The sequence below is a fragment of the Microcaecilia unicolor genome, chromosome 5 (genome assembly GCF_901765095.1).
Source record: "Microcaecilia unicolor chromosome 5, aMicUni1.1, whole genome shotgun sequence".
NCBI classification, from domain to species: Eukaryota; Metazoa; Chordata; class Amphibia; order Gymnophiona; family Siphonopidae; genus Microcaecilia; species Microcaecilia unicolor.
Genome location: NC_044035.1, coordinates 311,576,176 through 311,602,287, shown reverse-complemented (window position 1 = coordinate 311,602,287; position 26,112 = coordinate 311,576,176). Strand labels below are relative to the sequence as shown.

General features: G+C 38.2%; 1 protein-coding gene across 1 annotated transcript in view; it reads right to left on the bottom strand.

Moving 5' to 3' along the window:
• Positions 1-26,112, bottom strand: part of ITFG1 (integrin alpha FG-GAP repeat containing 1) — a 312,588-nt gene that overhangs the window by 137,558 nt on the left and 148,918 nt on the right. The window contains exon 9 of the mRNA XM_030204383.1: positions 11,437-11,531. Coding sequence (XP_030060243.1) covers positions 11,437-11,531 — 95 coding nt within the window. The remainder of the gene's footprint in view (positions 1-11,436; positions 11,532-26,112) is intronic.

The following is a 26,112-nucleotide window of genomic DNA, read 5'->3' as shown; positions in this document are numbered from 1 at the left end:
CTGATCTCATTTGCTAACTGTCAAACTAAAGAAAAATCAGTTAAAAATTCAACCTTAAATTCTTATATACAAACAGACGCTCTTCAGTCATTAACTTTCCTATGTTCCTATGTGCATATACTATACCATTGATTTCTGTCACACTTCATACCCTCCACATCCCAAAACACAAAACTGGTTGGTCTAAATGTTTTATTTTACATTTCAGCTCTTCGAATGCTAAAACAAAATTCTTCAGTTATCTATAACAGATCTAACATATGACCACTCATGTGGGGAAGCTCAGATAACATCTGCATCAAGCCTATATCCCTTAAATAATCAAGAAAAATAATTTAACTATCGTATTATTTAAAGATTTAAAGATCAGTGTCAAAATCCTGAATTTAATCTGGAACTCCACTGGTAACCAGTGGAGCTGGCATGAACACTGGACTAACAAAATCTTTAGCTTTCAGTCTTCTATCAAAACCAGCATCTGCTTATTTACACAAGCTGTAATTTTTTCAGTAATTCTTTTGGTAAATCTATCAATAACCATACTACAATAGTTTAGACTACAATTGCCTAGAGTCTGGACTACTGGCAGAAGATCCCTAAGTGTGAAAAAGGGATGAAGTTGCCATTATCATGCAAAAATGCCCAAAGGCCTCTTTCTTGTTACCAAGATAATGGAGAGCTGCACTGCTAAATCCAAATAGACTAAGGGGTGTTTTACTAAGGTGCACTAACAGATTTAGAGCACACTGAATGATAAGACACTCATAGGAAAATAATGGGTGTCCTATCATTTAGTGCACGCTAACATTAGTACGTGCTAAATCCATTACCACACCTTAGTAAAAAGGACCCCTAAATTTCATACTATGAGAGTTAAATTCCCCCTTTGGGGGCATCTGTTCAACTCAGATGAAGAGGTGGAAAAGACTATGAGCACCCGGTTGAAGACAAGATGTGCAATTCTTTTGCAAAAGCTTTCAAAAATGTGTCCATTATTGGCAGAAATGTGTAGTGAATGGTGGCAACTATGTAGAAAAGTAAATACATGCAATTGATTATTTTCATTTTTTAATCATTCTATCACCTTCTTTTAAACAAACGTTATGGAGGTGGATGCATTACTTTTCATTTAACCCTTGAACTTCATTCGAAGGACTTTTTTATTCTCCAAGACACAGTGAAATATTATCAAATTCTTCATGCCCAGTTCATGAGGACTTTGACTTTGTTGCACGCCACTTAAGGGTATTCAAACCATACCAAGATGTCTCAGCCAAACAATGACTAACAGCCAACTACTCCTCAATTCCTTTCTTGGTTGCAATGTTGAAGGCAGCTGAGAAATCAAGAAAACGCACAATACTTTTCACTTTGTCCAATTATCTATTCATCTTAAGGAACTGACCTACCAAGTCTACAGCCCAACAAAAAGAAATTATGGACCATAAGGATTGCTTAGGGTTCCTCAGGAGAAAGTGATTAAGTAACAATAAATGACAACAGATAAAGACTAAAGTGCCCATCCAGGCTGCACAGTTTAGTTTCATCCTTTTGGAAATGTCCATATAAAATTTCGACAGGCAACCTAACAGCAGCACCCCTTTGTTTTTAACTTATATTTTATTGATTATACTCTTGGGCATTTTATTTTATACCATTTTAAACAGTTTTTATTACCAAAGCAGTTTACAACATTCCTAAAATACAGTATGTTTTTTTATGGTTTTAACATATTCTATCACAGCTATGAATTTAAAACAAAGTACTTGTATATTTTATAGTTCCTTTAAAAAAATGCTATAAACCCCTGGCTGTTTTTATTTCTAACACTCTGTTTACATTTCCTTAGAGATGCATTTCAACTTTGCTTCTTAAAGTCAGCCAAGTTAAAACACTCCCCTTAAGATGCAGAGTGTTAATCTTTAGCGCTGAATATCACCTCAAATGACAACACTTACCGGTAAATATAAAAAGTTATTTTCTGCATAGGTCAGGGATCTCTTCTGGATACCCAGCACCCAACTGCTCTCTATCCTCTACTGGGTGCTGTGGGTCTACTAGAGACGCAGTGAACATAGAAGAGTTTTGGTATACTGCTGGGAATGGAAAAAAAACTCATTTGTCATCCGGATGAAGTGGATTATTTCAAGTCTCTGAGCCAGAAAGAATTGGACAACGTATGACACTTTCGATGCAGGTAAGTGAACTGTTTTAAGGTGAATAAAATTTTGCTAAGTTCCACCATTTTTTGATTTTACAGGTTTTTGAAATTTGAAATTGGGACTGCTAAGTATGGGACCAAAGAGCGGGGATCGCTCCTGCCTTGACTGCCAGACCACAAATGCTTGAAAGGTAGGCCCTGATAGGAGAGGGAGGGGTGGAAGGACTTGGAGGTAGCTGGGTTTAGTTATAGTTTTGGCCAAAACTGAGTGATGAAATTCAGTCACAGGTTCAGTTTTGGCTGAAAGAAAAAAAAGAAGAAGATGAAAAAAAGATTTTGGTAATCTTCTATAGTCTTTAGTAGCATGCAAGACTTGGTACGAGAGATAATAGTGTTGAGTCCGCTGGGAAACAGTAATCATAACACTCAAATTTGAGCTAATAAATGGAATGAAGATACTCACAAAGTCTACAGTGGCAGCATTTAACTTTTGAAAGTGCACTTTCTTGTAATCCTTCATGTGTGCCTTCTATCTATATGGTAGGTGGGTGGTCTTTTGGAAGAGGAGGAATAGCCCCTTCAGGCACTCCAAGGTTTTCATGAAGTTCTCTAGAGTAAATGAAGTGGACCCGAGGGAAATTCTGAGCTCTCATATTCAAATTACTCACTTTATTCTCCAAGATCTCTAAATTATTATGCATAAATTAGAGTCTTTAATCATTGCTATTCCAGCTTCTTGTATTGATGTTAGAGTCCAACTTCCTTAATTGATTAGAGCATTGATTAGAGCATTCCCCTCTAGGATATTAACCCGATCTTCCAGTCTTTTCAAAGTACCCTTCATAGTTGTAACCTTTTTTTCCCCAGAGCAATAATTAGAATTTACATGCACGACTCGCTAAACATATTCTGTAATGACCTGCACCTAAATCTTAATGCACATATTTCAAAAGGGGCGTGGTCATAGGCAGTGAAATGGGCATTTTGTGGTCATTCCTAAATAATAATGCCTCTGTATCACTCCAAGATGCAACCTCATTGAATATTGTGTGCAATTCTTGTCACCATATCTCATAAAAAAAAAGATATAGTGGAATTTGAAAAGTTTCAAAGCAGGGTGACCAAAATGATTAAGGGAATTGAATTCCTTTCATTTGAGGAAAGGCTTAAATGGTTGGAGAAGGGTGCTAAGTGGAAATATGATAAAAGTCTACAAAATCCTGAGTGGAGTTAAATGGGTAAATGTGAATTGTTTCCTCTTTCAAAAAGTACAAAGACAAGGGGATACTCCATGAAATTATATAATACTTTTAAAACAAATAGGAGAAAATATTTTTTTCACTCAACAAGCTCTGTAACTCTTTGCCAGAGGATATGATAAAAGCAGTTAATGTATCTGGGTTTAAAAAAGGTTTTGAATAAGTTGCTGGAGAAAAGTCTATAAACTGCTATTAAGGTAGATATGGGAAAGCCACTCTTTGCTATGGGATCAGTAGCATGGAATCTTGATACTCTTTGGGATTCTGCTAGGTACTTGTAACCTGGATTGGTCATTGTTGGAAGCAGGATACTGGGTTAGCTGGGCCTTTTGACTGACCCTGTATGGGAATTCTTATGTTCTAATTAATTTAACAAAATGCTCATTGCTGCAGGCATCTCTGATTAATGCATCAGAATAAATTAAGTTAAAAATACTGCCTGGATATTTATCTTTAATGTGGTTAGTACAGAGAAACTAAATAAATGAAATGACAAAAGTCAAAAGCCAAGACAACTGATTTAAAGTTGTGAGCAAATTCTGAAGAACTGTGATATTTATCTAGCAGTGATGAGATTATTAAACAGGATGAAAACTATAATCAACATGATCTGTCATTTTGTGACAGGTTGTAATTATCAGATCTAGTCATGACTGGGAAGTCAATGCATAGTTCTATTCATTGAATTATTTGAAAGAGAAAATAATGACTTCTAACATGACGACTAACAGAACATTATTGTCTCCTAAATCCATAGGCATCCATACCTGCTTTAGGACATCAAAAGATTTATACCCACCAAAAAACCTGAGACTACCTAGACATCTGACAAATAAGAAATAAAGCAGAAAGCTCAAGGCTTGTTTTATAATAGAACCAGAAAGAAAAATGAATCACCTAATTATAATGTAAATTTTCAGACATTGTCAGATTAGGAAGTTCAGGTAAGGCAGCTGTATAAAATGGGGTTTGTAGGTGCAATAATTTTTTGTTTCAGAAACAGTTATTTCCAGAGGAATTGCAAAAAAATGTGTGACTAATAAAAGGGCAATTTTACATGATTAGAAATACATGGGCCAATAGTAAGCTGCTGCAGTCAGCACTATGTTTAAATGCCAGTTGTGGAAGTCAATAACTATATGGATATTCAGTGTCATTATGCAGTTAGTGGCTCAAGTTGAAAATTTGAATAAGGTGGTCAGCGCTGGAACTTATTCTGAGATAGTGGCAATATTCAGCCTGCTATCCAGATCACATATCTGAATAACTTAGCACAGACAGACAGAAGGTTATCCTAAGTTAGTAGGCTGAATACTGGCACTATCCGGATACATTCCGAGATGCCCTCATTCCACCTCGGCACTATCTACAGAGTGCCAAGACAGTCTGTAAGGATATTCAGAGGCACTCTGGACAGTGCTGCTAAATATTCTGGTCAACAGAACTTTTCTGCACAGCAGGTGCTGTTTTCTAGATAAAACCTTTTGAATATTGGCCCAAGGCTTAACTGCTCTCAGAAAAGCCTACAATCAGAATAAGATATTATTTCATATTTCTGTCATGATTCATGTATCACATAATGAAGATAACAACCTCATTTGCTGTACCCCCTAAAATGAGTACAAGGTGTGATTCAGCCTGCATCTCTGCTGCTGATCTCTGGACTACGTGAGTTTTTGGGTTCTTTAGTTTAGGTTTCAAATGAAGATCCATAATGCTGTAACAGTATAAGTTAATGTAACAGGGAACCATGACAGTGTGGCTAGCGGACAGGCTGGGAGCCCTCACAGACACAACAGGGTGCAGTGTCAATCAAAAGGTAGCTTTATTGCTGAACAACCAAACAGCAGACTCAAGGCTTAGCATAGCAACAGTCACATTAACAATGGTTTCTCCTCTCTTCAGCAGCCTTCTCTTATTAAGTTTCTACAGCATAGTTCAATCATTCATGCATAAATCTGGGCCTGGCTCTAGTTATCACACTCAGTTCTGAGTCTTCACAAATAAAGAAACGCAGTCTTCTATTTCTTTTCTTGTAACTCTTGGGTGGTTACTTTTTACCACTATGAATCATAAATTGGAAGGCGGATGGAAAAGATTTTCAAATGAGAATTAATACTACCTGTCTGTCCTCTTATGTTGTATACTGTATTCGCTGTCCATGCCAAAAATTGTAAGGGCAAACATCAAGAGCTCTGAGATTGAGGTTAATAGAGCATAAAAGCACTATTCAGACATGAGATATCACCTTTAGCGGTACATTGTACACAGCTTTGCCTCTTTAGGAACAGATATTATCGAAAAATAGGGGAGGGAATATGAGACGTCAGTTGCTGCAAGCCGAACAGAGTTGGTTCTTTAAAATTGAAATCCTTGGAACCCAATGGTTTCAATGCAAAGATAGAATGGCAACACTTCTTTTGATTGGAAGTCTGTTTGAAATTTTCCTGCCCTGTGAAGTGATTGGTAATTGGGTATCTTTATGTCACAGTTATAAGAGACGTTAGAAATGCAGGGCAGTGGTAGAATGCTATGTCTTGTTTGTGAGAGCGTTTTAGTAAAGAGCTCCTTAAGTTTTCGAGGTATGCTAATCTGTTGTTTTGTTTTTTGATTAGATTTGCACTTTTTAGATTATAAGAATATATGTTTGACTTATAGAGAATGTGCTTCTATCTATTAACTACCGCAAGTCCCTGAAGCAAAAATGAAACGCTAGCCACCATCAGACTTATTTGGTGGTCATCAAACTTACAAGTTAAGTATGGTGTTCTGAAAGAATGTGCAGGAGAGCTTACTACATTATCAAATAATACAAAAAAATAACTAAAGAGGTTTTTTATGCCGATGATAGACAATGAACCCCGATTGGCTGTAATGACATAAAATAGCTAGGTCTGCTGAGGCTTTTTCCTCTTTGTGTTTTGTGCAAATACTTTATAAAATATCTTTGGAAGCTGTGTAAGAATTGCTGAGCATTCAGTGTATGATATTTATTGGTTACTTTTTACCACAGGTGCAAACCTTGAAAATGGGGCCACTCCTTACTTCCCTGGGACCCCCACAGGTACTGCAGCTCAGCCAACGTCTTGGGAGGATTTCTTCCCTTCCAGTATTCCTCCAGGAGACCTCTGTACTCATGGTTTTGCTCTGGAAGCTCTTCCCTTGGGGCCTCTTTGATCCACTCTCTCTCAGGGCACTTAACCACCACCCAGCCTGAGCCCCACCCCTGTGACTAAGCCTCCGACATGGCAGGTTAGCATGACCTGCTGTAAAATGGCTAAACTGCAACTCCAGGGAGGGAGTGTTTTCAGGGACACCTGCTGCTTACCACTCACTCCCTCACAGGCACTTATGTAATGTCCAAAAATGTGGCCACAAAAAGGGCAATTCTACAAAGGGGCATCTATCTGGAGCCTACGCCATCAAGGAAAGTAGGTGTCTACTTTCCTTTATAGAATACAAGCCTAACAGTTAAAATATATGCCTATAGATGGCCACTTATACCAGTCATAGTCAGTGTAAATGATTCTGTTTAGACTGTTTCAAAAAACACTCATGTAAATTATAGTATTCTATAACTTACATGTATAACTCTGTACCCCAACCATATGCACACCCACCTTCAAATTCGACACCACTGTATTTAGATGCCAGTTTATAAACAGCATTCAGCTAATATACTGGCATTTATTCTTACTCTTGGCACCTAAATGTGGTGCCTTCTTTATAGAATTACCCCTTTAATGCCTATTTTAGGTGTCTTTGTAAAACAGGCTCATTCAGTGAACCTAAGTAACTTTTCTGTGGGTCTATCCTTTACTGAATACTTATGGTGTTCCTTTCCGACTATAAATTTAGCTTATATTTTAATTGTATACCGTTCTGATGCTTGGTATTAAGTGCAGTACAGTAATACCTCGGTTTTCGTTGACTTCGGTTATCGTCGGTTTCGGTGTTCGTCGATTTTTTCCACAAAAAATTTGTCTCTAATTTCATCGGCGTGCCCACATGACATCGCTGCTAATTTTGTGGTCCACGCGTTCTCCTGTTCAGTGTGGCGTTGTTTCTCGTTGTATGAGCATCACCCCGCATGTCCAGCCATACAATTCCATTGCTTTCCAGTGTTTTTGTGCTAATAAGTTAACCCTTTCCTTTTAGCTCCATTATGGGACCACAGAAAGTTTCCAGAGCCAGCAGCCCTTCGAAGGAGGAGGCCAGGAACACGATAGAGTTGAAGAAGGAAATCATTGAAAAATATGAGCTCAGCATTAAGATTGCTGAAATCGGCCGCATGTATGGGAAGTCGCCACCCACGGTAAGTTCCATTGTGGCGAAAAAGGAAGCAATAAAGGAGGCTAATGTAGCGAAAGGCGTGAATGTGCTAACGAAACAGAGATTGCAAACAATTGAAGATGTCAAACAGTTATTATTAATTTGGATCAATCAAAAACAGTTACATGGCAATTCAGTTTCAGAGGGCATCATATGTGAAAAGGCCAGACTGTTGTATGACGATCTCATTAAGAAAATGCGTGGGACGAGTGCTAGTGTACTTAGCGATTTTAAGGCCAGTAGAGGCTGGTTCGAAAAATTCAAGAGGTGCACTGGCATACACAGTGTTACTAGGCACAGCGAAGGTGCGAGTTCGGACACGTCTGGGGCCAAAAAATTTGTGTCCGAATTCAAAGATTACGTAGAGACTGAAGGATTCATCCCCCAACAAGTCTTCAACTGTGATGAAACTGACCTCTTTTGGAAGAAAATGCCAAAGAGGACGTTCATTACACAGGAGGAAAAGGCCCTGCCAGGACATAAGCCTATGAAAGATAGGCTAACTCTTTTGTTGTGTGGTAATGCTAGTGGTGATTGTAAAGTGAAGCCCTTACTGGTGTACCATTCAGAAACTCCTAGAGTGTTTAGCAGAAGCAATGTGATTAAAAGTAAATTGTGTGTGATGTGGAGGGCAAACAAGAAAGCATGGGTCAAGAGGCCAATTTTCATTGAGTGGATAAATTAAGTGTTTGTCCCGAGTGTGAAAAAATACCTCCAGGATAATCAGTTGCCCCTTAAGTGCCTCCTGGTAATGGACAATGCTCCTGCACATCCCTCCAGGTTTGGAAGACACATTGTTGGAGGAGTTCAGTTTTATCACAGTGAAGTTATTGCCCCCTAATACCACACCACTCATCCAGCCCATGGACCAGAATGTCATTTCAAATTTCAAGAAACTGTACACAAAAGCAATGTTTCAAAGGTGCTTTGAGGTGACATCAGATACAGAATTGTCTTTAAGACAGTTCTGGAAAAACCATTTCAACATTCTCAACTGCATTATCCTCATAGATAAGGCTTGGCAGGGAGTAACATCCAGGACGATGAACTCTGCCTGGAAGAAATTATGGCCAGGATGTGTGCATGAGAGAGATTTTGAAGGGTTTGAGCCTTCCCCTGATGACCCTACACATATGGTGCAGTCAATTGTTGATTTGGGAGGTCCATAGGCTTGGAGGTGAGTGGTGAGGATTTGTAAGAGCTGATGGATGACCACAGTGAAGAACTCACCACTGAAGAGCTGCAAGACCTTCACCTAGAAGTGCAACAGATGGCAGATGAAGAAGTTGCTTCAGATGAGGAGGAAGAGATGGGGAGAATGTGCCTTCTTCAGAGATTAAGGACATCTTCTCCATGTGGAGTAAGGTACAGGGGTTTGTGGAGAAAAATCACCCAGACAAAGCTGTTGCAGGCCGTGTCTGCAACTTGTTTAATGATAATGTCTTGCCCCATTTTAGGCAAATCTTAAAGAGGCGGCAGAAACAGACCTCTTTGGACAGCTTTCTTGTGCAACATGGGTCCACTGACTCTGAAGCTGGTCCTAGTGTCAAAAGACCAAGAAGGGAAGTGACCCCAGAAAGTGCATTGATACCTAAGGTCCTTATGGAGGGGGACACCCCTTCCAAACAATAACATCTGCACCTCTCTCTCCCCTCCTCGCCGTCTTCCGTACGCAAAGAAGAGTCTTCAGAAAGGTAAATGCCATGTTAAATGTTCATTCATTCTTTACATTAGTCTTTTATATTTATTTTATATTAATTTCTTATTGTTTTTAGTATTAAACACTACATTTATTCTCTATAAAATGTGTTTTTGGTATGTATTGCTTCGGTTTTCGCTGATTGTTTCTCAGACGGATTATCGACGAAAACCGAGATATCACTGTGTATATATATATATATATATTTTAAAAATATCATCTTTATTAGAACAAGCAGCAGAACAAGCATAATAAGCCATTTTATACTAATCCAACTTTCCCCATTCCCCCAGAACCCCCCCCCCCCCATAACTGCAGTATATTAAATCTAAAAAAACTATAAACCACACAAATTCACAGCTGCTCTGAAGCAGGTATGAAAGTGTGTGTGCACATGTAGATTTTATAAAACACACGTGCACACTGCAACCATGACCCCAGGAATGGCTATGCACAGATCATATAGCAGCAGGTGCAATTTTGTGGTACACCTACTTGTCACACACATTTTCTTTATTAAAACATACTATACATGCAGAAAATGCTTTACAGTTGCTCCTTATATATGGATAGTTTCTGAGGGTAACAGTAGAGGTTAAATGCCATAGCATTTCACTCAACGAATAGTTAAGCTGTGGAACTCTTTGCCAGAGGAGGTGGTAACAGCGGTTAGCGTATCTGGGTTAAAAAAAAAGGTTTGGACAAATTCCTGGAGGAAAAGCCCATTGCCTGATATTGAGACAGACTTGGGAAGCAAACTTTGCCCTGGGATTTGTAGTATGGAGTGTTGCCACGATCTGAGTTTCTGCAATGTACTTGTGACCTGGCTTGGCCACTGTTAGGAAAACAGAATACTAGGCTAGATGTACCATTGGTCTGACCCAGTATGGCTACTCTTATGTTCTTATAAACATTTGGCACAATGCAACCAAAATATACATTCACATGCAAACTGGCACTACCAACACAAAGTTCTACTTAAAAGAATTAGAAAATACTACAGCAATAGCACTGTTAAGCATTAATGATTATAGAGTTTTAATTTAATTATTTCTACCAAGAGAACAGTAAGACAAGATTGAAAAATTAGAAGGAAATGTTTAGGACACATAGACAGGATCATCTGTAGAGATTACTGACTGATGAAAATGATCTTCTCTGCATCGGAAAAGAAGCAATGCAATTTTCTGAAGGAAAGAAAGAAAGATTTCTATGTTGCTACCTAATGCATACTGGCAATCATTTTATTTGCAATATAATATTGCCTTACTTCAAGCCTTTGATATTCTCTCAAATACAAACTTCCTTAGATTTTCTTTCGCATAATATTCTGTTATCTGTATCCTCAGATCTCACATCATACTCTGCACTCAGAATGTTTTATCTTATCTATCTCCTGCCTCCAAATCCAGTCAGTACCATGTACTCTAATCTTTTTCTCTTTCTGTCATTTTCTGCAGTGTGGATTTCACCAACTTTTGGCTCATAGTTCAGTCCTTGCACTGGATGAGCTAGGCAGCTCAGATTTCGTTTTATTTCACTCTCTCTCGAGAGCATATTATCATCTCAGGGGGTCTTTTACAAAGCCAGTTAGCATTTTTAGTTCACAGTAAAAGTCAGCTGGTGATAAATGCTGAAAGTCCATGGGCATCTCCGCGTTACTGCCGCTGATTTTACCGTGAACTAAAAACGCTAACGTGGCTTTGTAAAGGCTCCCTTAATTTGCTTAAATACTAAGTGATAAATAAGAAAAACACTGCAGTTTTTGGTTTTTTTTTTCTTGTGTGTGTGTGTTTTTTTTTTAAATACGAGTTTACTTCATTTTTCTTTCAGCTTCTAGTTCAATTTGATCCAAGGCTGGGATCTGGTGCCTTGAGCCTTACTGAAATATCAAGATACATTTCCCACCTCACGCAGTCAGCCATAGCTGCCAATAATTTACAACTTTACTTACACTGGTTCAACAGAAAGAAGAATCAACATACCTCATTTGATCCTGGTTTCATTAAATAGATGGCACTTTTCTGGCACTTTTCATCTGTACATGCAGGCAACAAGAGATCTTGTTGTCCATCACCATCTGTCAAGAGACAAGCATATCATCAAATAAAGAGCCACTTTATCAAAACGTTCATCAGTGAATATATTTCCTAATATAAGAAATTGACAAGTTACGTAGCTTCACAAACTACACTACCAAGAGTGAAGTTACCAAACCAAAATAAAAAAAAAACACATTTCACTAATATCATGTTCAGCTACGTTGATTGGCAAGACTATATTTCAATGAACTCAAGGGAGAGAAAAAAAAAGCCTCAGAACATGAAGGACATTTTACTTCATTTTGTCAAATGAACCTGCAGTATCAACCATTGGCATAAAAAGTCTCATTCCCAGTTAAGAGTTAGAATATTTTTTGTTTGAATTTTATATCTAATTTTTTAAAATTGGCAAATTCTACTTCAAATTTAATTCATAATATAACTACTTAGCTTAAATGCAGCATAATAATCACCCCAATGCTGGCCACCGTTTCGCGGCCCCATTCCACTGCTTCAGGGTGAGACAGAAAAATCCAACACTGTAAAAAAGAAAAGCATGGCCAATTTCAAAAACCATTCATCAAGAACCAGCAAATCACTTACTGCTCATCTGCCTTACTGTTTTACTATTTGAGCTGATTACATTCATATTAAATGTTTTTTTTTCACAATCAGAGCATGATTCTTCAGGGCAAGGGTCACTTGTGAGAAAACCCGTCCAAGTGGATCCCTCCTGTTCCAGTGGACCTCTTGTTGCAAGCATTTAAGATCTGGTATGAAAGGAAATCGATAAACTCGATGAACGAAGGTTTTGTTTTCATCAGAATGTCACAGATCAGAAGGCCGCATTATTAAATCTTCAAAATAATGATCAAATTGTCTTAAAGAAAGCTGGCAAAAGTGGGACCATTGTTCTGCTGAATAAAAGCGATTACATTCAAGAGGTTGAACATCAGCTGAGTTGTGAACGGGATTATAGAGAATTGAGTGAAGATCCAAATAAATGTTACAACAAGAAATTCAACAAGTTGCAGAATGGATTAAGAGAAGGTTTTCTAACTATGGAAGGATTTTTGTTTTTGAACAAGAAATATCCTTGGACACCTGTGATGTACATGTTACCTACAGTTCACAAAACTTTAAGTAATGCTCCTAGTCGCCCGATAATATCTAGTAAGGGAAAGGGATGGGGAAAGGGAATGGGACTTGATATACTGCCTTCTGAGGTTTTTGGCAATTACATTCAAGCGGTTTGCAATATTCAGAGGAGGGCGGGCACAGAAGAAGAGAGAGACATCGGAAGAGCAGAGCGATCGACGAACAGCTGATCCAACCCGTGCAGCGCCTTCAAACATAGGTGAGAGGCGCTGCACCAGCCATTATGGCGGAGGGGGGGGGGGGGGTCCGGGGGAGGGGGGGAGGCGGTGACGACGAACTCAGGGGGGCGGGGCACGAGGCGGAGGATGGCAGGAGGCGGAGCATTGTATACAGAAGGAGAAGAGAGAGACAGGAAGGGAGGGGGGCCCGGCACTGCAAAAGTTAAAGATTTATAACAGCTTTTATTTCACACAACGGAGCAGCGGCGACCTCGGGGGGGGGGGGGGGGGGCAAGGCCATCCATACAGGACGCTGCCGATGAGCGCCTTTGCCCCCTCCCGATCCTTTTTTAATTTTAGTTTCATTTTTTGCTTTTGGCAGAGGGAAGTTCGGTGGCAGAGGAAAGCAGGAGGAGCTCACTTTTCTTTTTTAAACATGTTTTTTATGGTGCAGGGGGCAGCGGGGAGATGACAGCTCAGGCCTTAACGACAGGTCTGAGCTCACGTTAAATTTCTGCCGGTAAATGGTTCGTTGCAATCGTCGGTATGCTTAGTGCATTTCGAATTGTCCTCATTTCAATGGTAGTTTTTCGTTTGCATTCCGTTTTCGTTAGCTGCTAGCGAAGTCGGAAAATGGCCTTTAATGCATACTACGTTTCAAAATTTCCTCGTTAAAGGGTTGTTAAAGTTTTGTGCATCTGGGCCTCAGTTCTCCAGGATCAAAGTCCACTGCACAAACCACTAGGCTACTCCAGTAAGGATTCACTACTTGAGCCTTTGTTGATTTTTTTTCAGATTTTTTTTTCTACTTTCACTTGTAAAAGATTCTTTTTCATATGTAAGAGATTCAACTCATTTTCTACAACTTCTTCAACAGGTGTGTTGAACTGCTGATGAAGAAATTTTTGGTGACATCCACTCTATACGGTTACACCTCAGCAAGAAGCACTTGGCATTCTTGGGCAATTTTTAGATCACAGAACAGACATGAAGAGGGTTCCAACTTCTTTCATCATTAAACTGAGTGATTTGGTTATGACAAATAATTTTTTCACGTTTGATGAAAGATTCTATAAACAAATATCTGGAGTCACCATGGGAGTAACTATGGTTCTGTCCATAGCAAATTTATTATGATTTGGTTTGAAGAGAAATATGTGAAGACTTCAAGTTTTTTGTGCACATCAAGCTGTGGGTTCGTTTCAACATCATATTTTTTGATTTGGACAAGTAACGAAGTGCTGCTGAAAGAGTTTGTGAATTATTTGAATAACTGTCATCATACTATCCAGTTTGTGATAAATAACCACAGGTTTGAAATTTCATTTTTGGATGTACTAATACAGTATAGTGAAGAATTTAAATCTAGTGTTCAGAAAGAAAACGGTCAGAAACACTTTTCTGCATTACACTAGCTGTCATCAGGATGCTTTAAAAATAGTCTCCGTTATCCCAGTTTCTCAGATATAGACGTCTGTGTTCTACTGATGCTGAATACAAACTTCAGGTGAAAATCTTGAAACAGAAGTTGGCACAGAGAGGCTATCCTATAAAAATTGTTAAAAATGCTTTTTAATGATCGGGAACTTTTATATTCCACTAGAACCTCAGGTCAATCTGAAGATGAAGTGGTCACATGTATTCTGCAGTATGGTGCTGGGAGTAGAGCGCTCGTTAAGATCTTACGAAAATATTGGCCAATATTGCCAGTGTTTGACAATAAGAGATTGAGGATGCTTTTTAAATGTGGGAAAAATTTAAAAGAATGTTTATCCCCTGCAATGCTGCATTGTGGAAGATCTTTTCCTATTGAGTGGGGACACAGTACCTGTGATAGTTGCTCTATTTGTCCAGTAACACTTTCAAGTTTTGTTAATCCATATGATCAAAAGTGCTACCATCTGAGACATTTCACTACCTGTGATTCTGATTTTGTTGTGTACTGTATTTAGTGCCCTTGTTCAAAAACATATGTTGGCCAGATGATAAGAAAGTTAAATACAAGACTTACTGAGCACCGTAGTGCTCTTAAAAGAAACATTATGGAAGCGTCCCTAGTAGAACACTGTGTGAATCACAAGAACCTTTTTGAAGATCTTCAGTGCTTTGCAATTGATAGAATTGTTGCAGATTGCGGGGGTGGGGGCGGGAAAGAGACGACCGACGTTTACAACTTCTTAAAAAAGAACAGAGCTGGATTTTTCATCTAGGATGTTTGCAACCCGCTGATCTAAATTGTGACCTTGAGCTGGTTCATTTTCTGTGAATCAATGAACATCCATAGTATCTTTCTAGAAAGCATTTGATTGGCTATTTGTTTCCTTAAATATGACCGAAAGGCGCTGAGCCGCCATTTTGAATATGCTCAGCTCAAACAGTAAGCAGGGTGAGCAGCAAATAAATGTGCTATTTTTTGATAAATGGTTTTGAAACTGGGAGTATGATCACTATGCTTTTCTTTTTAGCAGTGTTGGATTTTTCAGTCTTCCCCTGAAGCAGCAGAGTGGCCCGTGAAATGGGGCCAGCACTGGGGGGTGATTATTATGCTGCGTTTAAGCTAATAAGTTATATTTATGAATTGAATTTGAAGTGGAATTTGCCAATTAAAAAAAATATAGATATAAAAATCAAACAAAAAAATATGCTAACTCTTAACTGAGAATGAGTTTTTTTTTAATGCTGATGATTGATGCAGCAGGTTCATTTGGCAAAACATTGAATAAAATGCCCTGCATTTTATGAGGCTATTTGTCCTCTCCCTTTTTTTTTGAGATCATTGAATGTAGTCTTGCAGATAACTGTAGCTGAATACGATATCAGTGAAGTGTGTTTTTTTTTATTTTGGCAAGTTATATAGATTAAAATATATCTAAAATTGTAGCCAAATTGTGGGAGTCTTTGGATTAAAGAGAACCAATTTAATACAATATCAAATTAACAACATATACAGAATACTTACTATTTCTGTTCAGAAATTATTTAAATTATCCATGTTACTAATAATTGTGCATAAGTAGAAAAACAACTAATATTTCAACAAGAAAAGACTAAAATAAATCAAAAGATTCAGAATGGGGAAGGGGGGGGGGGGGGGTCAGGAAATGATTTTGATGAAAGGGGTCTGAATATAGAAATGGATGCAGGCAACCAAAAAGGGGATAGACAAGTTTATTTATTTATTTTTTAAACAGATGAGTCAGATACTGAAAAGCAAGGTATTTAGACCTGTATACAGTAAGGATAAACATGGTACTTTACAGAAGCAGAGAACAATGAATAAGACAGCACATATGTAGAGAATCCACAAACGTGGAGAACTCAACGAAATCCCAAGGATAGTCACAATACAACAAAGCTGTGGGTAAAAAACCAGGAGTTCCAGAGTGAAGATGAACCAAACTTTATTAATCAGTATAGTGACTTGACACAACGTTGTGTTTCGGCCAAAGGGCCTACATCAGGAGTCTTAAAAAAGACCTTTGTTCTGAAGCCTGAGCCAGATCACTCCATGAGCATCTGGGCTGTGCAGTCTAAGACTTCAGAACAAAGGTCTTTTTTAAGACTCCTGATGTAGGCCCTTTGGCCCTTTGGTTCATCTTCACTCTGGAACTCCTGGTTTTTTACCCACTGCTTTGTTGTACAGAAACATATGTAGACAGAATTAACCTATTGGAGAAAGAGAAGGAAACCAAATAGAACTGAAATTAAAAAGCCTCCTCTGGCATATCTGGGTAAAACACAACATTATCTTCCCCAGAATTCCGCCCTCCACTGTATCCTGCCACAAAATGGGTAGGGCTCGCAAGCTTCAAACAAGCAGAGCTGGGGGCAGACATTGAGCATTCACAATGACTGAGAAATTCTGACAATTTCAATTGTGTCGTTTGAATGATGTGATTTAGCTCAAACGTTTTTAACGTGTAAAAATCACTACGTAGTAACACAAAAATGTTAGTAACATCAATATAGCTAAAGACAATTAAATGTTTAATAGTAATATGTAAGTATGATAACTAAAAATGTACATAAAATTTCTCGTTGAAATTCATAGTGGTTGATGAGAAAATGGCAACAAATTCTAGAAGGTTAATTATTTTTGTCCCACCCTGTATATATCTATATTTATTATTTACTTATGACATTTATATCCCACATTATCCCCAAAACAAGCTCAAGTTCAATGTGGCTTACAGTTTAGATTAAAAATACAGAGTTATTTTCAACAATAGTGAAGTAGTATGATGAAGTGGCTGAGAGTAATAGATCAGCAAATAAACTACAAATAGTGTACACATTGATAGATTTACAATACAGAAAAGAGGCAAGACTATTAACTGGCTGCTATTAGGAGTGAGTTTTGCACATGGTCCTAACAGGGTCCTAACCCATAAGGAAACACTGGCTCCTGACAAAAACAAAGTTTGCAAGAAAAGCTTAACTGGGGAAAGAAGGGGAGAGGAAAGGAAGAGATGGGATTTTGGATTTAGTTCATGCCTTTTTCAGTCGTAGTTCAAGGCTAGTTACATTCAAGCAAAGCAGGTATTTTCCTGTCCCTAGTGCTAATAATCTATGTTTGTACTTGAGATAATAAAGGGTTAAGGGGGTCTTTTACTAAGGTGAGCTAGTGTTTTCAGCTGGCGCTAAATGTTGAGATGCCCATTATATTCCTATGAGCGTCTCAGCATTTAGCGCCAGTTAAAAATGTTAGTGCACCTCAGTAAACCCCCCCCCCCCCCAAGTGACTTGCCCAAGATCACAAAGAGATGCAGCGGGATTTGAACCTTGGTGTCTCTGGTTTTCAGTTTGCTGCTTCAATCATATAATGGTAGTTCACTGCATAAATCTACATGCAAAGAGCAAAGCACTGGCAAATGAATTTAATAGGATAGATTAGAGAAATTCAATGAACAGAAAATGTCAGCTTTCTTTAACACTGAATACTGATGAATGAACAGGAATGGAAAAAAGCAATGTCCAGAATGTAGAAACAAAAAAAAAAATGAATGTCTCAGTTAGCTGTACCAAGTGTGAGAGGGCATGGCAGAGAATGAGACAAACAGTGAGGGAAGAAAAACATGAGGAAAAATTCAAGTGGCGACTAAACAGCCAGTAGAGGAAAGAATAGTGAAACTAAAAGAAATATTGTGAAAGGCAGCAGGAGAAAAAAAAAGAAAAAGAAAAATTTGTATACTCTCAGCATTAACATAGTAAGAGAAGTCAATTAATGAACCTGACAGATGAAAGAAATCAGAGTAGCAGACAACGAATTGAACCTTTGGAGGTATCGAACAAAACATGTTTTGAAAGCAGCAGAGCTCCATAACACAAACTATAAAGAAATGATACAAAGAGCTAGAAGGAAAAAAATGTCATTACTGGACGACAGCTGAGTGGGGAGCACCAGGAGATCTTTAGCCTAGCTTGCACATGTTCACCTTAACAAACTGCCTTTCTCTTCAGTTTAAGCCAGGAAAAGCATGAACCCAAGCAGTTCCTCTTTTAGTTAGTGTTAGTCAATGGTTACCAGATAAAAGGGAGATTGAGAAACACCAAACCAAAGGTCAGGAATGTGATCAGTCAAATCATATCAACACCAAAGAATCATGAGCAGTGCAAATTCAGCAGGCAGAATTTAGAGTATGATATCAGGCTCTAGTTTAGGAACAAAAGACAAGCAAAGGTTGTTAACAGCAGACAGAAGTAGTAGTACACCCAGAAACTTGAACGGGAGACCTATCAAAAGGCAAGGTAGACCAGGAGTTTCTAGGTTTAAACGGCTTCAGGGAATCAATCAAAGCAAGCTGCATCATCAAGGTTTCACTTGTGATGTCTTTTACCGAGAGAAAGCTGTGGCTCACTTTTATGTGAGGTGGGCCTCCTGAGGGTAAATAGGTAACAGAATGCTTTATATTTCAGTAAATGAGTTAATCATGTTCAAAAATCTTTTTTCATCTTTTTTAAACTCATCACCTATTGCATATTTTGCACCCTATAAAAATTACATTTTGCCTTTTATTTGAAGATAAAATATAGGAAAGGGGCGGGGTGGGGAGGGATGTAGATGGCTGCTACCCAGATGCAACTTGAGCTCCACAATCTTGTGTAATTTCTCCTCCTTAATTTGCCTTTCATGAGTCCTTATCTGAAAATCATGAAAAGAAAGTGGAGAATTAAGTTTTACCCAGAAGAGCCTCTGAGGCATTCCCATAGACCCATATTAATTTATATCATTATTGGCACAAGCTTATACAGTGGGGTCAGATGTTAGAAAGTTGCTTTAAACTGTTGTCAACAAATTTGGAGCCACTGCCAAGTTCCCTTGTTGTTTGGATTCTAATGCATGTCTTCTGACCCCCCCTCCCCCCCCCCCGTGATTTTGATGGATGTCGCTTGTGCTGTGGTGTTTTCAGAAGGAGTGGAAGTGTAATGAGATGCTAGTCCGGATCTTTTACTGAGAAACTGCCAGATGGAGGAGGAAAGTATGTGTTATTATGGATACATCATTGAGAGTAATGGTAGATGGCTCTCTTTTGACACATATTTCAACTCCTTATATGGTATGATCCTGCTGAGTGAAACCTCTGATGATGGAGCCAGCTCTTAGCCTTACAGTTTCAACATCAAGTGTGGCAGCCAAGATCTAAAAAGCTTATATATGGAAACACTGGGCAAACCACCTTGAAAATGTATACTATATTAGTTGGCTGATCTGTGAAACTATTTGTTACGGATGTGATGTCTACATTGGCTTTCCAAAATAATAAGAGGGAAGATCATGAAGCTAAAATAACTGAAATGGGAAGTCATATTTCTATCCTGGAATCCTCTAGTGTAGCCATAACCAAAGACAACTTGATTCTCTACAACAAGAGAGGGTGGTAGATGCCTGAAATAACCAAGGTGATATTTTGTTGCATGCCACTTCGAAAGGAAGATGACATATGCATACAAATTACATTCCTGTAAGTATCTGTTCATGGATTTTTTTGAACAACTGAAAAACAAAAAGTAATGCATCTTATGCAGATTTTCCTGATTTTCATGCAAGATTTAGACTTTGTGCCAGCATGCTAAAATTTCAGCATTCAAGGATAAGCTTTATGTTTGAGCCATAAAAGAAGAAGTACAATTTATGTGTGGAACTAATTATCCTTCAACAGGGCACAATACAAAGCCACAATATTATCATGTATGAAGATATAAACATCACATAAGAGGAAAATGACAACCTGGCAACTGAATTAATTGAATGCAATGTGTTTTAAATTTTGAAAAGAGTGAACACAGGACATAGCTTGCTACTAGAGGGATAGTTTGCCCACATGTGAGAGGCAAAATGAAAGCACAGAACTTGGAAGAAGCCTGGTTAAGTGTGCAATAAGAGTCAGGGCAATGGGAGTGGAAAGGGGAAGAAAGAGTATAGAGATTACACTAGAGATATGGAGAACAGATGAACATAAAATTATATATAAGTTAAACAATAAGTTTAAAGCTAGAATGGAATTTTAACTGAGACCAAGTACAAGCCAGCAAAAAGAGGCAACACATTAGAAAGTCATGATAATTTAGAAAGGAGATATGCAGACAAAGTCTGAAGAACAGAATCAGGAAAGTTGTACAAGAAGCTATTGCAGTGATCGAAATGAGAAGCAGGAGATTTAAGTTAAAAGGAAGAAAATCAAAGGGCAGAATCAAAGATGACAGCCACATTTCTTATAGAGTTAGAAATGAATCACTGCATCAAGAGAAACCAATCAAGGGGACTAACCTACACGTGTAATGGTGCCAAGTATAGAGACCACAATACTTATCGGTTCTCACTTTAGAGGCAGAAACAAAGGAGGCTTAGGGAGAATTACTTTCTAAAGAGCTGGCTGAAATGAGCATTTTTCAAAAAATTCTGATTGCCTCTGAGCTGGTGAAATTTCCCAGCGGGGGACATTTTTTCCCATAATTTATGTATTTCCATTGTAAAATAGGAAACACATTTTACATGTTGGCCCACTCTAGCCACACCAAAACTACAACCCCTTCTCATATGATCCAAGATGGCGACGTGAAAGGACGCGAGGTTCGGAGCTCCGGCAGACCTGGACAGCTGAACGCCAGTCTTCCTACGAACAGCATGGGAAAGCGAAAGGAGAAAGCTAAAACTCTTATCTCCCCGAGTTTGGCAGGGAATCCCGCTGTGCGCCAGGCAGTCTTGGAGTCTTACAGTGTGAGGATCCTCGGAGAGAGACGGCTCGACTCTACAGGGCCCGCTATTGCTGATGCGGACGGCAGCATTGAGGGAGCTTCGCTCAGCCCTCCTCCGAATACAGCCCCTCCGTGTCCAGGAGCAAGCTTGAATATGACGGAGACAGGAGCGATTGGTGGTGTTCCACCCCTGCTAGCTGTGTTGGGAGAGCCTGTCATATCCTCAACTCCAACCAATTCTACAACGGAGGAAGTACCTTCCTCATCTTTGGTTTGTGTAGCTACTCCTGAAGGTATCCGTGGATTTGTTCGACCGGCTGTTGTAACGCTTGAAGTGCTTTGGGACGCAATTCAAGGTATTCACACTTCTTTACAATCTATTTCCAAGTCCCTTGGTGGTGAAATAACTGATTTAAAAGAAAAGCATAAAAATATGGCTGAAAAAGTCCAGGGAACTATTGAAAAGGTTTCGACCTTAGAAGGAGAGGTTTCTAAATCTTTGAATACTACAGCCACTTTAATCAAGGAGAGAGAAATCTTTGCTCGTAAAATATTATACTTAGAGAATCAAAGCCGAAGGAATAACCTGAGGTTTATAAACTTTCCAAGATCCCCTTTAATTGCTCCTTTGGATATGCTGAGGAAGTATTTCTTAGAAGTACTGGAGATCCCAGCGGCAGGCCTCCCACCAGTCGGTCGCTAGGGCCCAGTATATAACTGGAATTAATTATCAATCTGGACAACCTCGAGTTGCACCGGGCCTTGATTTGACCCATTTTCTTGAAAGCTCCCTGGAGACAGTGACTGAAAGGACAACACTACTAGTAACGTTCACATTAGAAATGGATAGAAACAATATTTTTTCGGACCTATTTCCACCATATTAATACAGAATTTATGGGATCAAGAGTTCAGATTTTTCCGGACTTGGCTAGAGACACCCAGAAGAAAAGGAGAGAGTTCTTGTCTTTTAAGACTAGAGCTCTCAAGCTTGGCGCTGTTTTTCAACTAAAATTTCCATGCAGATGCTTGGTATCTCTAAATGAAAATAATTATGTTTTTTTTGAACCCTTAAAATTGTTACAGTTTATTGAGGCACAAGAAAGTGTGGAAAAAACAGTAATTGCTTCCCAGTGAATAAATGCTGTTGTTTAGGCAGCTCTCGAGACTATGCTCCCTCTCAAACTTTCATTTGCAATAATTTACCTTCTCATTTTTACCTAGTACTTGGATCTTTGGTTGATTGTGGACAAAATGTTAGGAGAAGTATTTCCTTTAAAATTATAAGCTGATTTATTATGTTTCTTGTAATTTCTGCTACATTTAAGTTGATATGTAAATGTAAAAATGATATAAATAAACTATTAAAAAAAAAACTACAACCCCTTGAAATTTCTACTTGACATGGACCTCCACATGTAAATAGTGGCTTTCTGAAATTGCCATTTACATATGTAAGCAGTAGTTACACATTTATGTCCAATGCTTCTTTTGAAGGAAAAAAAAAAAAAAAGATACCGGTACTCAGGAGTGGGGTCACTAGCTGTGGCTCCCCCCCCTATAGTAGCCACACCCCTGAGTAATACTATGAGCTGATGTTTTTCAGCCTATGATGAATGAAATGTGGCTCCCTTAAGTTGGGTGACTAACAAAGAAGCTTTCCTTAGCATTTGAGGCTTTCCTCGTTTAATTACAACACAATACATCACGTACACACAGTAATTGGATATCTTTGTATGCTTTATCGTGAACAGATATTGATGATAATCCAAGCCTTAATTTGATATTTAGAGTTATACTACTTACAATGTCAACACAATACGTAATAGAACATTTTAATTGATAGTGAAAGGTAAAGCAAGGATGTAACATATAGATAGGTAAGAGTAAGAAGAGTTAGAAAGTAAGGTGACTGATTTAAAGAAAGTTGCACACGAGGTCAGAGAGATGGTTAAATATTATCAGTCTGCTTCATGTGGAAAAAAGTGGGGTATAAATGTTCATAAATAAATAAATAAATAAATAAATAAATAAATAAATAAATAAATAAATAAAAATCTCAGCTAGGGTAGGAGTGGATAAATATGTCCTGCTGCAGTATGTGCAGCCCAAATCACCCCTTGTGTGTGTGAGTGAGACTACCAAGTTAGTTACTTCTTCCATTAAAGGCCTGGTTGAAGAGCCAAGCTTTAACTTGCTTTCTGAAGCAGAGATAGTCTTCTGTTAAGTGGAGCCATTCAGGCAGTGCTATAATAGCCTTCTAGTTTCAAAGTTCAAAGTGGATAACAACTAACAAGCATAATATACATACAAGCACATAGATCATGGACATAATTTGTCACTGTCCCAATTATGACTTATTTCACAGAACTTTACATAACATAAATAAACCAATTTGTATGAATATGGAATTTAGCTTCACCACCCAGTTGTTTTTTAAAACTTTATTTCTATTGATCTTTAAAACATGAGCAGAAAAATTAATTGACTGTGTTTTATCCTTTGGATATATACTGACACCGTGGTTGTCGCAGTGGTGAATAGTGCAGACCCTGTTCAAGAGACTACTGGAAGGACTTTTGAGATAAGTATACCACCTATCACCGGGACTTTCAATTGTTTGCTGTGTGAGGGAGAGTGGGCTATTATTTTTACATTATAGATAAGTACATAAGTATTGCCATACTGGGAAAGACCAAACGTCCATCAAGCCCAGCATCCTGTTTCTAACAATGGCCAATCCAGATCACATTTTGTTTTTTTAACAGGTATATGTGTGTACGTGAGTAGGGTAACAGCACTATCGCAATACTATTAGGTGATTGGATATTTTTTGAAATACTTTTGTATAAATTTGAATAAAAATTTTTGCAATTGGTCATAGTTGAGTAATATTTTGAAGGAAGGAGCTATATGTACAAGTCGAGAAGTGATACACTTCAAGTTCTGAAAGAGTAAATACGAACAATTTCGAAGAAGGGATACATGTCAGATTTTGCCAACACAGAAATTGAGTCAAACGACCTCTTCACCAACAGACAGCAATCATGCCATACCTGAGCAGCTAAGTACTTTTGAATGCAATGACAGTTGGGCTGGTTTGAGACTTTATACTTGGGGAGGTTGGTGTTAGAAGGAATAAACTCTATTTCTATTTTGTTGGCGGAGAAATATAGAATGGTAGTTTGGTGTTTGGTGTCCCCCACTAGGTGATATACTAAGGGATTAAAAGAAGGGTTTTTAAAAAAATCATCCGTTTTTCTCACTTTGAGTTTTTTCGCAAGATTGTTTTTTCTCCTGTTTTTTCCCTTAGTGGAACTGATAATAACGGACTCCTATCTATGACAGTGGTTGTTCAATACATTGGTAATTAGCCCTGTCAGTAGATTTGAGGTTCCCACTGATTAAATTATATAAAATTGGGAGACACTCGCAAACTAAATTGTACAAACTTCTTTATATATGTAGTATATTGTCATTTATAAAGTTTGGACTTCCCTGTATTACATAGAGTTTAACTAATATTTTGAATAATGAATGAGAGACAAATTTGCCTCGGTCTGATGTGCTGCACACATTTTTCAATACGTTGTTGAATGATAAATTTACACTAAACTTGCTGTCCATAATGGAGGTGACAGGTATGCAAATCTGTCTCATGCATATAATCATTAGGGATATCCTGAAAACCTGATTGGCTAGTGTTCCCCCAGGACAGGTTTTAGAACCTCTGCCCTAGTCCACCTAGTAGCAGGACTGGCCCTGAGTATAAAGGATGTAAAAGCATATAAGGGTAAGTGAAGCATAAACAATTTGTGACTTAAGAATGGCAGCATAACTCAGGATTTAGTGAAACAGAAGTCATTCATACCTAATAGAAACAAATACCGAATACCTTGAAAACAACACACGACCTAGCAACTTTCCGGAGGTCACTGAAAACGAACTTATTCAACAAGACCTATAATAAGAATTCTTCATAAAAAACTCATTTCATATCTACATTAGAACTAATCAACACTGAATTCCTTAAATTGGTTACTTTAATCATATTGTCATTTTACTCTTTGCATATCTTGTAATGTATTATTTCTTTATTTCTAATTCTCATGAATTCCATCTACCTTAATCGAAATAATACTTTGTTCTTCTTATTTTGCTAATAGCGACTGTCATGGTGACATAATGTAAGCCACATTGAGCCTGCAAAGAGGTGGGGAAAAAATGCAGCAAATAAATAAATAAATAAATATGCACAGTAGGAACTATGCAAGGACCGAAGAGAGATATTTTCTATCATTTGCAGCTGTCTGCAGAGAATACTAGTCAGTGGATTCTCTGACTTACAATTGTTTCTATACTCAGTACTCTTTATGAGGATCAAAATACATATTTCTATTAAACATGCTTCCACTACATCTGAAAACAAATTATTATTGCCGTTTTTAAAAATTTGATACGACTGCCGTGCATAATTTAGAATAATTAAGGAGAGAAAGGAATAAACAGTGTACAGTTTATATTTCCAAGAGAGAAACAAAATAATCATAGTGATTTAGTTACCAGGATCCTCAACTCAAGTTTGCCTTACAAATCTCCCAAAGGTTGGGTAAACAAATACATTTTTAGGGATGCTTTAAAACAGGCCCTATGGCTGTATGCAGAGAATTACAGTCTACCTGATATATGAAGGAGGCCTTTCACAGGTTTAAACAAATCAATTCCCAACAACCTTCACTTTGTGTCCCATTCTCCAGATAAGTACATTCAGTTTTGTACCCTGTTTCCCCGAAAATAAGACCTAGTAGAGGTTTTGCTGAATTGCTAAATATAAGGTCTCCCCCGAAAGTAAGACCTAGCAAAGTTTTTGTTTGGCCTCGATGGGTGCCCACTCTCTCCCCCCCAGAAGCTCACTATTTGGCAACTAGCCACCCAGCCCAGTTCCCATTAGTGTGGAGGTAGTGATGGCGATATGGTACTGTGTTGTGGTTTATTAGGGGAGGTTGTTTGTTTTTTTGTGTCCTTGTGAGCGCCGGACGTCTATAACACAAAGCAATGCATTCTTTTCCTCGTTCTTCCTCTATCAGGGCCATCGTTGGGATTTTTT